The sequence below is a fragment of the Sorex fumeus genome, unplaced genomic scaffold (assembly GCF_029834395.1).
Source record: "Sorex fumeus unplaced genomic scaffold, SorFum_2.1 ptg000015l, whole genome shotgun sequence".
In the NCBI taxonomy this organism is placed as follows: domain Eukaryota; kingdom Metazoa; phylum Chordata; class Mammalia; order Eulipotyphla; family Soricidae; genus Sorex; species Sorex fumeus.
In genome coordinates, this window is record NW_026606072.1 from 13,333,672 (window position 1) to 13,347,486 (window position 13,815).

At 40.3% G+C, this 13,815-nt stretch overlaps 1 protein-coding gene across 1 annotated transcript in view; it reads right to left on the reverse strand.

Moving 5' to 3' along the window:
* Positions 1–2,288: 2,288 nt before the first annotated feature.
* The window catches only part of NDUFAF2 (NADH:ubiquinone oxidoreductase complex assembly factor 2), a 166,383-nt gene continuing 154,856 nt past the window's right edge, over positions 2,289–13,815 (reverse strand). Inside the window, exon 4 of the mRNA XM_056112066.1 lies at positions 2,289–2,608. Coding sequence (XP_055968041.1) covers positions 2,357–2,608 — 252 coding nt within the window. The 3' untranslated portion in view covers positions 2,289–2,356. The remainder of the gene's footprint in view (positions 2,609–13,815) is intronic.

The following is a 13,815-nucleotide window of genomic DNA, read 5'->3' on the forward strand; positions in this document are numbered from 1 at the left end:
TGCACACGGCTGACCTGAGTTCGATTCCCAGCATCCCATATGGTCCCCCGAGCATCACCAGGAGCAATTCCTGAGTGCATGAGCCAGGAGTAACCCCAGTGCATCGCCGGGTGTGACCCAAAAAACAAACAAAAAAAAGAATAAATGAGGACAGATTAGGCACATTAGAAGGGATCTCATGTTCAGATACCAAAAGTTTGGGAAGCAAGGTACAACTTTGTATTTATACTTGAATGATTTCATGGAAGTCTATTTGAATCTCTTCACAACAATTTGAGAAAGCCTGGTCTAAAGTTCAGATTATATTTTCAATAGTATGATTAATAAGATATGATTTGAAAACTACAGGAGCTGGACAGTATAGCAGGAAGGGCCGTAGTGCCTTGCATGTAGCATACCTGGGTTCAGTCACCAGCAGCATATATGGTTCCCCCATGCCTGCCAGGAATGATCCCTGAGAGCAGAGCCAGGAGGAAGGCCTGAGCACTGCTGCTGTGGCAAAAACAAAACAAACAAAAAACAAAACAACAACAAAAAACCCAACCCCAAAAATATAATGGTATTAGTCTGAGGTGAAATTAAATAAATGACAGCCGAATAATGTAAAAGAAATGGGAAAGTGTTAACATGTAGAATGTTATTTTCAGTATTTTTGTTGATATTTGGGAGGGAATCTCCCAAACAGTGCTCAGAGGGCCACTCCCAGTAATACCCGGCTATCTGAAGGATGCACCGGTGCTAGCCGCCTTCCTGCACCTCATAATAGGAGGATCGTATGGTGCTGGGGATCAAACCTGGGGCCACGCAGAAGTAAGGCGATTGTTCCTGAGCCCTGAACTTTCCTAAGGCCACCTGCAATCCTGTCATCTCTGCTGTGGACCCCCCTGTGCTGCAAGTGACTCCTGTTGTGCCATAGCCAGGTGTGTGGGAACACTGACTTTATGATGCTTGTTTAGCTCTGCACCAGAAAAGACGCACAAGTGCCATGATCAGGGGTGAGATGCCCTGCAAGCATGCATGTGAGCACTATAATTAAAGGAGTCTGAACCCTGCTGAGCACCACAGCAGGTGCGGTGATGTGGGTTCTCTGATGAGCACAACAACCATATCAGAAGGAGGGGAAGTAGGGGAAAGGTAATTGCCTAAAATATAAATACGGTGGGCAATTTAATATTTTAATACTTTAATTCTACTTTGCACACCTCTGGCCTAAAAGCTTAATATAAGATTGTTTAGAAGGGCAATCTTAATTAGGCCAACATTTTTCTGTAAGATTTTTAACTCTGGGTGGGCCAGAGAGATGGTATAGTGGGTAAGGCACTTGAACCAGGATTTCCTGGAATGCCAATATGGTCCCCTAAGCATGTTGAGAAATGATCCCTGAGTGCAGAGTCAGGAGTAATCCCTGAGCACTGCTGGGTGCACCCCTCCCCCGCCCCCCCCCAAAAGACACATTTAACTCTAGGACCAGGGATGTAAATGGGCATTCAAGAAAACTGCCTTGCATTTGTGAAACCCTGGGTTTGATTCCTTCACAACGGGAAAAGACATAACACCTAGTAATGTAGAAAGTCATCTCAAAAAAATCTTACTAAGACAATGCAGTGTGGTGGAACACTGAACACAGAAACAAGATCAATGGTTTCTTTTTCATTCATCTATATATTTTTTTCCCACGTTTTAACCAAGGTTATGTTTTTGACTAGTGCTTTAAATCTTACTGCCTCTCCAGAAATAGGAATGTTCTCATTTTTCTCTTTTATATTTGATTGTTTAGGAGAGAGTTCACTACCTATTTCTATTTCAATTTCTGTTGAGGTGGTTCTGAAATGAATATAGGGATGTTCACTTTAATGAGCATTTACAGTTACGTGCTACTTCTGCAGAGAACAATCCAAGGAGGGAAAAACAACACATTCTATTTTTGCTAAGAAGGTCTTGGGTGTGACCTTCTTAGCAAAAATAGAATCCCCAGGTGTGACCCCAAGAGGGTCACACCCGGTGATGCACAGGGGTTACTCCTGACTCTGCACTGAGGAATTACTCCTGGCGGTGCTTGGGGGACCATATAGGATGCTGGGAATCGAACCCAGGTTGGCTGTGTGCAAGGCAAATGCCCTACCTACTATGCTATTGCTCCAGCCCCCTAAACACATTCTTAAGTACAGAATGATTAAATCAAAGGAAGCTCTAAGTCCAAATGTAGTTAGATTTCTGTGTGAATAGCCTCATTTTTCCTACATACTAAGAACAAAAGCTTAATGGAGAACTACTGTACAGTCAGAAAATACAACATAACCTTTTTTATTTGTTGAAAGTCAAATACGAATCAATGAAGTGATTTGCCCCCGTACATTCACTGATTGCGGCTCTTGCCATCTTGTGGCATCCAGGCTCCGGGCTGGAAGGTTTTTCCAGTGCTGGAGGGAGCTGCTGACGGCTCTTCCTTGCCAAAGAATGGAGCAGAGGCATGTCCTTTAATCTCAGTTTCCACCGGTGGGCCCAAAAGATTCCCGTCGCTCTCTTGACTGAGGAGTTTTTCTTTTGCATAAAATTCTTTGCTTTTGATTCCAATTTCTTCTCTGTATTTTTTATTCCTTAATATTTCCTGCATGATATACAAATGGAAGAAATTATTAAATTTTCAGTTCAAGAATACCCAAAATGCAGAAAATAAAACAGCCCACAAAGAACGTGTTGTACATGATCCTTGCATTTAAATAATATACGTGCAGCCTGGCAAGCTACCGAGAGTACTTCGCCCGCATGGCAAAGCCTGGCAAGCTACCCATGATGTATTTGATATGCTAAACACAGTAAAGTCTCACAACGGAGACTTTACTGGGTCTGCTTGAGAAAATCGGTGAACAACGGGAGGACAGTGACAGTGACGTGCAGGACGTATTTGAAAAGCTACATTCTAGTTATTGGAATTAAACAGCTATCTTTGTTATATCCAGTAAGTGAAACCAACTACTTAGTATGAAATAGTGCACAAGAGAATAACAGCCATTCTGTCAAGAGTTTCTAAGTTTAACAGCTATTATCTGCTTTGGAACGACTCAACAATTACACTTTCACTGGGGATGAAGCAGAGGTGAGATGGTCTCAGGACAATCCTATCCATTTTCTTTGTAGAGACTCAAGTATCTAAGATCAGCCATCCCGGGCCAACACTACATCCTGGCTGTCCTGCTTTCTCCCCTAAAGTTCACAATGGTGGTGAAGGGAAGACAAAAGAGGAATTGGGGTTCCACATGCCTTAGGAACCAGTTCCAGGGGGACACTTGACCATTGGATGTGCTCGCTCATATCAGTGCAAGCCAGTTGTACAATGCAGTCTGGCCCTCAGGTTTGTTGTGCTGCTAAGCTCTATACCCTGGACTACAAAGAATCCGTTGCTCGGTTTCATTGAATACAAGACTTTCAAATCAAAGAAGCATCACTGTTCAATGCATCACCAAAAAAAAAAAAAAGAAAAGGCAATTAGACTCACATAATCTGATTCCACAGAAGTTAGAATTTTAAAGATGTGCATTTTTAGATGAAAAATCGTTTTAGTGTCTGTATTACCTTTCTCGTCTATCTTAATGATAATTGGGTGACTTTAAAAAATGGAAGTAGCGTTGCATTTTTAATATCACATTAAATTTCAGGTGTGCATCGCTGAAAATGTAATATGTGTACATACATTAAGTTCACCTCAGAAAGTATAATTCTCTCTTTTTTTTGGCCATTCCCAACAGAGTTCAGGGCTAACATGGCTCTGCTGAGGATACCATAAGCTACCAGGGATTGAATTGAGAATTCTTGTATGCACAGTATGAGCTCTGGCTGGTTATCTCTCCAGCACACAATTCTGTTCTCAGGGAAAAAAAAAATTAATGTTCTTTTGCTTATTATTTTTTCCTCAACAAATTTATAATATAAAAATGTATGTCAATGTAAATACTATATGACTATTGAAAAAAGTTCATTTAAGTGATTTACAAATTTTCAGTATTGAAAAATGACACTTAAAAGCAATATCTAAAAATTCAAATGCATAATGTAGCTTTTCTATTTCAAAAGTGTATTTCAAGTAATAATAGTTCTTTAATCTGTGAAAACTGGTACTTAAAATCATATTTAAATAATTGTACTTGAAGGGAGAAATGGGTTTAAATAGCCAAAGTAATTAGGTTTAACTGGTGTAAATGAGGATGAGATTAAGCCAAACTTTGCCTTACATTACCCTGTACAATTCTCAGGTGAGATGTCCATGTTCACAGAGGAATCTCAGAATGATGTTGGAAATAATGGAAATAGATAGAAATCCTTTCTTCATGTTCCACATTTCTCAAGAACCTCCATGAACTGCTGGGTCTTCAGGAAAGTTCTCTTCAGCTGAATAAAGGGTTGTGTAGACTTTATATCAGTACCATCACAAGCTAGCAAAAGCTACTAGGAATTGGTTTGTAGCTTTGGATAAGAGAACCAGTCACATACTCTGAGCTGCCTAGACTGACTTTGCTTCAGTCCAACTCTGCAACCTTACAGCTGGTATAAGCCCACACTGTCTGCATTAAAGAAAATGAAGGCCAGAGAGCTATTCTTTTTAACTACCTGGACATTGTTCCTCTTTAACAAGAGAAAATTGCCAAGCCAGATTCTTCTTTATATCAACTATTTATGCAAATACAAAGCCAACTTGAATGCTAATAATTTTAACATACTAAGTGGGATTAAAGATTTCAGAGTTGAAAAACACAAAAACTATCAAAAGAACTCCCTTTAAGATACACACACACACACACACACACACACACACACACACACACACACACACACACAAACCACACGAGCGCGCGTGCACTCATGCACACACAGCCTAATTGTTACCAGACCCCTGTTAACAGCTTCTAGGAAAATTAAACAGAACATAAATCATTTATGAAAGGAAATCTTGTTTTGTAAATATTTAGGATAGATAAAATGAAAGTAGATAGGTGGGGAAAAATAGGAATTTGTAGACTTAAATCAGTTTTGGAAAGTATTTTATAGCAGAAATATTCAACAATTAAAAAATACACGTTGTATATTATTTTATCGGTAACATTGTGCCACAATTTAACACCTCTTATTGCTGTTTTCAATATTTTGTTTAAAGAAATTTTAAAAGCACTGTGTGGGCCTGAGAGTACAGTGGGTGAGGTATTTGCCTTGTACACGGCTGACCCAGCACCCCACATGGTCCCCAGACCCATCCAGGAGTGATTCCTGAGCACAGAGCTAGGAGTAAGTCTTCAGCACTACTGGATGTGCCCCCCCAAACCAACAAAACAAAACACCGATGACCATCCATATAAATAGTTCTTTGACTCAACACAGTTTCCATTCTTCCATTCCAAATCCGCCTCTACTAGTTCTGACACAAAGGAGCTTTTTTTTTCAAAAAAATAAAAGTCTGTTTTCTACAAATATCTAGACCTCAATACTAACGCATATGCTGCCAGGTCTTCTGAATGTTCCTTGATAGTGGTGAGTTCAAGGCTCTGTGGCAAGAGCACCCGCATACAACCCCAGCTTTGCCATTTACCAGCTATGTGACCCTGTCAATGCTGCCTAATCTCCTGCGTCTCAGTTTCCTTATGCTTCAAGGTGACACAATACAGTTTTCTTCAGTAGCTGTTGTAAAAACTGCGAAAGAACTGTTGGTAGCCAAACACAGCAGAAGATTAGCAGGTGGATTATAGTAGTATTGGTTATTACATTATAGTCTATTACATCATAGTATAGTATTGTTTATTACATAAAAAAACAAACATACCATGGAGTAGTATTGTTTATTACATTATAGTATAATATAGTATTGTTTATTATGTTAAAAAAACCAAAACAGGGGCTGGAGCAATAGCACAGCGGGTAGGGCGTTTGCCTTGCACACGGTCGACCTGAGTTCGATTCCCAGCATCGCATATGGTCCCCTGAGCGCCGCCAGGAGTAACTCCTGAGCGCAGAGCCAGGAGGAACCCCTGTGCATTGCCAGGTGTGACCCCAAAAGAAAAAACAAAAACAAAAAAACAAACCAAGCATACCATGGAGCTGGAGAATAATACAAGTGGGTAGGGTGCTTGCCCTCCATGCAGCTGACCTGGTTTGATCCCCACCACCCCACATGGCTCCCCAAACCCCACCAGCCGTGGGTGTGGCCTAAGCACTGCTGGGTGTGGCTCCAGACCAAAACAAAATAACACACCAAACTTAGGGCCCCCACCTCTTTCTCATCTTGGTAGAACTAAAGTCTCAAGTGATTATACTTTTGTTTCAGTCCTTAAAATTTTGACTAATTTGGGGTCAGAGAGAGAGTGTAGTGGGTAAGACAACTGCCTTGAATGCAGCTGACCAGGTTCGATTCCTGGCCTGCCACAGGCTCCCTTGAGCACCACCTCTAGAGTGCAGAGCCAGCTGAGCATTGTCAGGTGTGGCCCAAACACCAAAAAAAAAAAAAAAAAATTTTTTTTTAAAAACTAATGTGTGACATACAGTTAGGGAATGTTTGTTGGACATGTTTTGTAAATAGCAGAATCCCAGTGTTAATTATTTTTCTTGTAGAAAAACTGACAAAATGATTAAGTTTGATGTTGTGAAAAAAAAATATGCGGTATTTTCAGTATTTTCAGTGTGTAACAGCTTCCAACCAAAGCAGCAACTTTTCTCCCTGGATTGAGAACAGGGGTGTTTGACATAATGTACCGCAATGAGAACAAGCAGAGTAACTGATGCCAGACCAGTATTCCTGCCCTAATTGATTATAAAATAGGACAAAAAGTTTTGGTTACTAAACAAAATGCAGAGCAGTACACTAATTCCCTGAGACAGGAGAGAAATGAAACAAGCCCCCAACTTTTTGTCTGCAGGCATTTTTGGCTGCTTTGGAGTGGGGGGAGTGGGGGGGTTCCCAAGCAGAGGCTGGCTATCTTATTGAGCAAAGGAGAGACAGGTTAGGAGGTGGAGGAAAATGGAGTTTGCATATCAGAATACATGGAGAAAGTTGTGGACACGTGCACTGGGACCACAGATGAGTGTGAACTGAATATTCAGCTGCATGTGAGTAGGATGAGACTTTGCAAGGCCAGGAAGAACAATTTGTGGCTAAAAAAAGAATTACTGTGGGGCTGTAAACTAAACAACTCTAGGACCTTGCCGAGTCATTCAAGTTCTGAACAGCTGGGACATCCAGTGTAAAAACTTCAGAGTAAGAATGAACTAACATGAATGAAGAACTAACTCTAGATCTGCACTGTCCACTATGGGAGCCACAAGCCACGTAATACTCACATTTGAGTTAAGACCCTAAAATTCATTTTCTCAAAAAAAAATTGCACTAGATACCAGATGTGACTAATGACTATCATACTGTAAAGTGCAGATATAGAACATTTCTATTAAACTCCTGTAGGACAATACAGCTCTAGATCCACCTAAAAACACTTAAGTAGCATGTCTCCAAAAACTTGGATCGATTATTATGCAAGTTAATGAAGTTAATGTAGTCTTTTGGGTCCATACCCAGCAGTGCTCAGGGAACCATATGTGGTGTTGGGGATTGAACTGGACTGTCTTTTCAGCCCAGAAACTACATAGTTAAAAGGAGAAAACAAAACCCAGCCTATAAACATTGCAATATTATTTCAATATTCATCATTTTACCAAGAAAGTGACTGTGACCTAAAGCCAAGCAACAGAAACTGACCCAAATATGGCAGAAAGATAAATTCATAGAGTTTATTCTAGCTACCACAAATAAAAGCCTTAAAGAAAAAAAAAGAACATAAAGAGAAAAGAAATACTTTTTTTTTTTAAATTTAATCACCGTGTGGTTGCTACCCTCAATGCTTGGAGGCTGGGGCAGCAAGATGGAGCACAGAGAGACTAGCATGGGGTACAAGAGGGGACAGGAATGAGAGGCAGTGTGAGACCGGAATGGGGCGCTTAGTGAGACTGGAACAGGCACATGGGGAGAATGGAATTAACGGCAACTGATCACCAACCAGCCCAGCGACGACGCTGTTCCCTCCTTCATGTGTCTGTTGGTGGTGGCTGCGGGCCAAGGTGGGGAAGAAGCACACGGTCACTGAATGCACATGGTGGGACAGAGACCCACCACCTTTACCTTTACTTATTTATTTTTTGATTACACAAACATATAGGTGCAGATGTCATTTCTACAGTGCTTTTTTGCACCCTTGGGGTATATTCCCAGAAGTGATAATGCTGAGTCATATGGAAGCTCAATTTCTAGTTTCTGAAGGAACGCCCATATTGTTTTTGAAAAAAGGCTGGACCAGCCGGCATTCCCATCAACAATGAAAGAGAGTCCCTTTCTTCCCACATCTGTGCCAGCACTGGTTGTTCTTGTTCTTTTTGATGTATGCCAGTCTCTGTGGAGAGAAATGATATCTCAGTGTTGTTTTGATTTGCATCTCCCTGATGATTAGTGATGTAGAGCACTTTCTAATGTGACTTTTGGCTACATGTATTCTTTTTTGAGGAAGCTTCTGTTCATGTCTTCTCCCCATTTTTTGATGGGGTTGGAGGTTTTTTTCTTGTACAATTCTACTAGTATCTTGTATATCCTGGATATTAGCCCCTTAATCAGATGGGTAGCACTGTCTGTAGCACTGTCCTCCCGTTATTCGAGCGGGCCCAGTAACGTCTCCATTGTGAGACTTGTTGTTATTGTGTTTGGCATATAGAATATGCCAAGGGGAGCTTGCCAGGCTTTGCTGCGAGGGCAAGATATTCTCAGTAGCTTGCCGGGCTCTCCGAGAGGGGTGGAGCAATTGAACCCGGCTCTGGGTAAATATTCTTTCCCATTCCGTGGGCTCTCTCTGTATTTTGGCCACTGTTTCTTTTGAGCTGCAGAAGCTTCTTAGTTTAATGTTTGTTTATTTGTTTAAGTTTGTTTCCACTTGCTTGGTCAGTGGTGTTTCATTCTTAAAGATGGTTTTTGGTCTCAATGTCATGGAAGGTTCTGCCTACATTTTCCTCCTGTGGATTCAGGTCTGACACTGAGGTTTTTAATCCACTTTGATCTAACTTTTGTATCTGGCATTAGACAGAGGTGAGAATTCATTTTTTGGCAGGTAGTTGTCCAGTTTTCCCAGCACCACTTGTTGAAGAGGCTTTCTTTGTTCCACTTCACATTTCTTGCTCCTTTATCAAAGGTTAAGTGATCATATAATTAAAACTAATACTATGCGGTTTTAATTACTATTGCTTTGTAGTACAGTTTGAAGATGGGGCTGGTGATGCCATCCATCTTCTTTTCCCCAAGGATTGGTTTAGCTATTCCTGTGGGATTATTGTTCCATATGAATTTCAGTAGTGTTTTGTCTACTTCTTTGAAGAATGTCATGGGTATCCTGATAGGGACTACATTCAATCTGTCAGTGCTTTGGGGAGTACTGCCATTTTAATAATGCTAATCTTCCCTATCCATGAGCAGGGCATGTGTCTCTATTTCCTAGTGTCCTCTCTTATTTCTTAAAGTAGTGTTTTGTAATTTTCTTAGTATAGGTTCTTCACCTCTTTAGTTAAGCTGATTCACGATACTTGAATTTCTGAGGCACTATTTGAACAGGATTTTTTTTCTAATATTTTTTTCTTCTCTTTCATTATTTGTATATTGGAAAGCCAAGGACTTTTGGGTGTTGATTTTGTAGTTTGCCACTTTACTATACAAACCTATTGTTTCTAGGAGCTTTTTTGTAGAGACTTTAGGATTTTCTAAGTATAGTATCATATTATCCGCAAGTTGTGATAGCTTGATCTCTTCCTTTTCTATTTGTATGCCCTTGATATCTTTTCCTTGCCTAACTGCTATGGGAAGATCTTACAGTACTATATTGAATAGGAGTGGTGAGAGTGGGCATCCTTGTCTTGTCCCTGATCTTAGAGGGAAGGGTTTTAGTTTCTCTCCATTGAGAATGATGCTTGCTGTGGGCTTGCGGTAGATGGCTTTGACTATGTTGAGCAATGTTCCTTCAATGACTATTTTGCTAAGAGTTTTCATCATAAACGGGTGCTGAATCTTGTCAAATGCTTTCTCTGTGTCTATTGATATGATCATATGGAAGAAACACATTATTAAGAATCAAATAGAACTACCAGAGGTGAAAAAGATTTGAAATAGAAAATGTAATAAATATACTTAATTGCAGGTTACATTTTTGCCGGAAAAAAAAATCAGTAAGTCTGTAACCAAACTGAAGTGAAAAAAAAAACTTAAAAACTGATCCAGAGACTCAGGAATCATGGAACAATATCAAGCAGTCAACAGTCAACATAGATGGAATATCAACATAGATGGTATTGGACCAAAACGTAGATGGGATTGGAGCCAAAGAATGAGAAGAGAAGAGGAGGAAGAGAAATAATAAGTAAAAAAAAGTTTTGTATTTTTTATTTATTGCCATTTTTGAGATTGAACTCAGTGTCTCACGCATGCAAGTACTCTAACCATGATGCCACATCCTCTAGCCCTTAAAAAAAATATTTTAGGGCCTGAGTTAGTGGGCTTAGTGGGCTGAAATAAATGCTTTGCATGCAGGAGGCCTGGATTTGTCCCTAGTACTGAATGCTTTGCTGACACCACTGGTAGTGGCTCTTGAAAACGGAACCAGGGTAGCTTCTGAGCACTACCATGTATGGTCCCCAGACTAACTCTGTGTGTGTGTGTGTGTGTGTGTGTGCGTGCATGTATTTAAATCAGTATGCTTTAATTTGTGTCATGTGTATATAAATTAAAATGATACAGGTTCTCAAGATATAATTTATGTTTTTATTCCCCTCATCTTATTTGTCTCCTTAGAATCTCAATATAGTCAACTAGAAATTCTATATTCTAAATTCTATATCCTCTCTCTCTCTATGTATACACACAGAGAGACAAGCTATATACACACATATCTGTATATATGTATTTATATACATGATACAGTAGTATGACATGTTAGAGATAAAATTCCATATGACAGACTTCAAAATTATTTGATAAATGAAATGGAATAGAGCTAATGGCCAGCTTGATAGTCCATTAAATTCCTGCCCTAGTTTAACTATATATAACAATAAACTAATTTTATTTTAATATTTGAAATTAGAAAGTATGGATATACTGTATGTCAATCAAAGGAAAATAAAACATTTTGAAGAAATAGAGATTTAGGAAAAAGATTACAAGGAGTGAGAATCTGGCAAGTTCCAGTTCCCCAAACCAAACATTTGGTTACTATAAGATAACCTTATCCAGAAAGGAGCCTCCCAAAATATGCCACACACCCCCTCCCACTCCACAATCAACATAATTATAGTGGGAATTGGTGTACAACTGTTTCAAAATGTTCTAAGCTGAATATTCTTTTTTTCTCAGTGTCAATTTTGTAACATGCCAAGAAACAATTCAGGCCTAGCAAGTGTGATAGCAATGCTGCAGCTTGAAAATATTGCCAAACTGTTTAATTAAACTCCATTTTCTAGTTCTACAAGTTGGACTGCCAGGATGAAATAATAAGTTATTAGATCACCCTTTTTCAATCCATGAGAGAGAGAGAGAGAGAGAGAGAGAGAGAGAGAGAGAGAGAGAGAGAGAGACACACACACAGAGAGAGAGAGAGAGAGAGAGCAGAGGAGAGAGAGGGGAAGGAGAGGAGAGGTGCATAGGTCATCTGAAGGTGCTCTGTGTTCTGGGCGAAGGCGGCGCTTGCCAGTTTAGTGATCAAAAATGCATTTAATCTGGCCTGGACGGGAGTGGAAACAAAAGGGTAAATAAATGACACGGCTTAGGTCAGTGTGATAGCACTGGGTTGCTAAGAAATCTATTAGAATAAAACAACCACTGAGCAGCTTCTGCTTCGGCAGCAGAAGCTGCTCCTGCTATGTGCTCTTGCCAATCACTAGACTGCCTGTGCCAGATCCGTGTCACATTTAATTTATTCACATTCAAATCTATTGCAAACATCCTTTGATCAATTACAATAACGAAAACGTACCCTGAGTTTTGTTGTTTTGACATGTATTCTTGAACTTTTCTCCACATTTGGAAAGGAAAAAACCCAACAAAACCTTTCTAACTGCAAAAGTTGATGTCAGCTTGAGAATAGCTCAGTGGTAGACAATCTGCTCTGAAAGCGCAAGGATCTGGGTTGGATCCCCTGTGCCCAAAACAAAAGATTGATCTTAATGGTCCTGGTTAACTGAGGGGAGAACTGTAAGATCTGTTTAGATTCTTTGCTGGCTAAGGATTTCTGGCATTGAGTATTTTTTCCCTTTTCTTTAAACTTTAGCCAAATTAATCACTTAATCTCAAAATGCCACAAAAAAGAATAATTCATGGGCCAGAGCGGTAATACAGCGGGTAAGGCATTTGCCCTGCATGACCCTGGTTAGATCCCCGGCATCCCATACGGTCCACAGAGCACTGCCATGAGTGATTTTTGAGTGCAGAGCCAGGAGTAACCCCTGAGCATCACTGGGGTGACCCCCAAAACAAAAACAAACAAACAAAAACTAATCAGAGATCTCAAAGTCATTAATTTTATTTGTATTGTGGGGGGCAGTTTCTTTGATTAATGAACTTCTAGGGGCAGAAGAGGGAGTACAGGCGGTAATGAGCTGGCCTTGCATGCGGTCAAATCAGGCTTGATCCCCACCACCACATGCGGTTACCCAGGAGTGATCACTGAGCACTAAAGCTTAAGGACTAAGCCTTGAACAAGTGTGGCCTACAAAACAAAACAAAACAAAACAACAAGCAAAAAAGAGCTTGTATAGGAGACCTACAAAATAAAAAGAAAAAATTATTTAATGGAAAAGAAATCCAAGACGTGCTCTTCAAGTCCATGTTCTCCCTTGAATATGCATCTCATTTGCTTGTCTCAGTGATTTTTTGCTGGCCTACTTGCACTTTGGAGAAGCCTCTGTTCTCTCTCAAACATGTACTTCTTTCCCTTCACATTTTTTAAAAATACATTTCAGTAAAACTACCTTGCTTCACACACACACACACACACACACACACACACACACACACACACGATAGAAAGAAAGAAAGAAAGAAAGAAAGAAAGAAAGAAAGAAAGAAAAGAAAAAGGAAGCTAATAGTTAAATATCAAAAAAATCATTGTGGGGGCCAGAGAGACAGTACAATGGGTAGGGTGCTTTGGCTTCCATGTGGATGAACCATATTCGATCCCTGGTACCTCATATGTTGTCTAAGCCAGGATTAATCCCTGAGCACAGAGCCAGGAGTCAAACCTGGACACTGCTGGTGTGACTCCCAAACAAAATGTAGCAGTCACTTTATTCTGGTCCTGTTTAACTCACCTGCCCTGGTAGGAAGGAAATAAGCCCTGGGATCAGGAGAGAATGGCTGAGACAGCTCTAGAGGAAATAGGCTCCATCTATGATTGATCACTAACATTCACTCAACTGCTACATGCCAGCTGCTAGAGAGTTCTTCGATCCTAGGTTGAGAAGGGAAGAGTGGAGTGGGCAAAAAGAGGAGGAGAAAGAATTAAGATGCTGCTTCAGTCTGCCTGGGCAATGTTCTGGCTGGAGACTGCCCTTCCACAACCCAGAGGCAAGCAAACCGTCCCTCAATGTAAGAACGGGACTGATCTCCTTCGAAGATCTTTTCATTCATTTATGCTTTTTTACCCTTTCATTAGATATAAACACACTGATTATATTTTAAGATCCTAGGGATAGAGAGAACGAAAAATATCTCCTTTCTTGGGCATCAGAAGTCCATGGGACAGGTAAGCGAGGAAG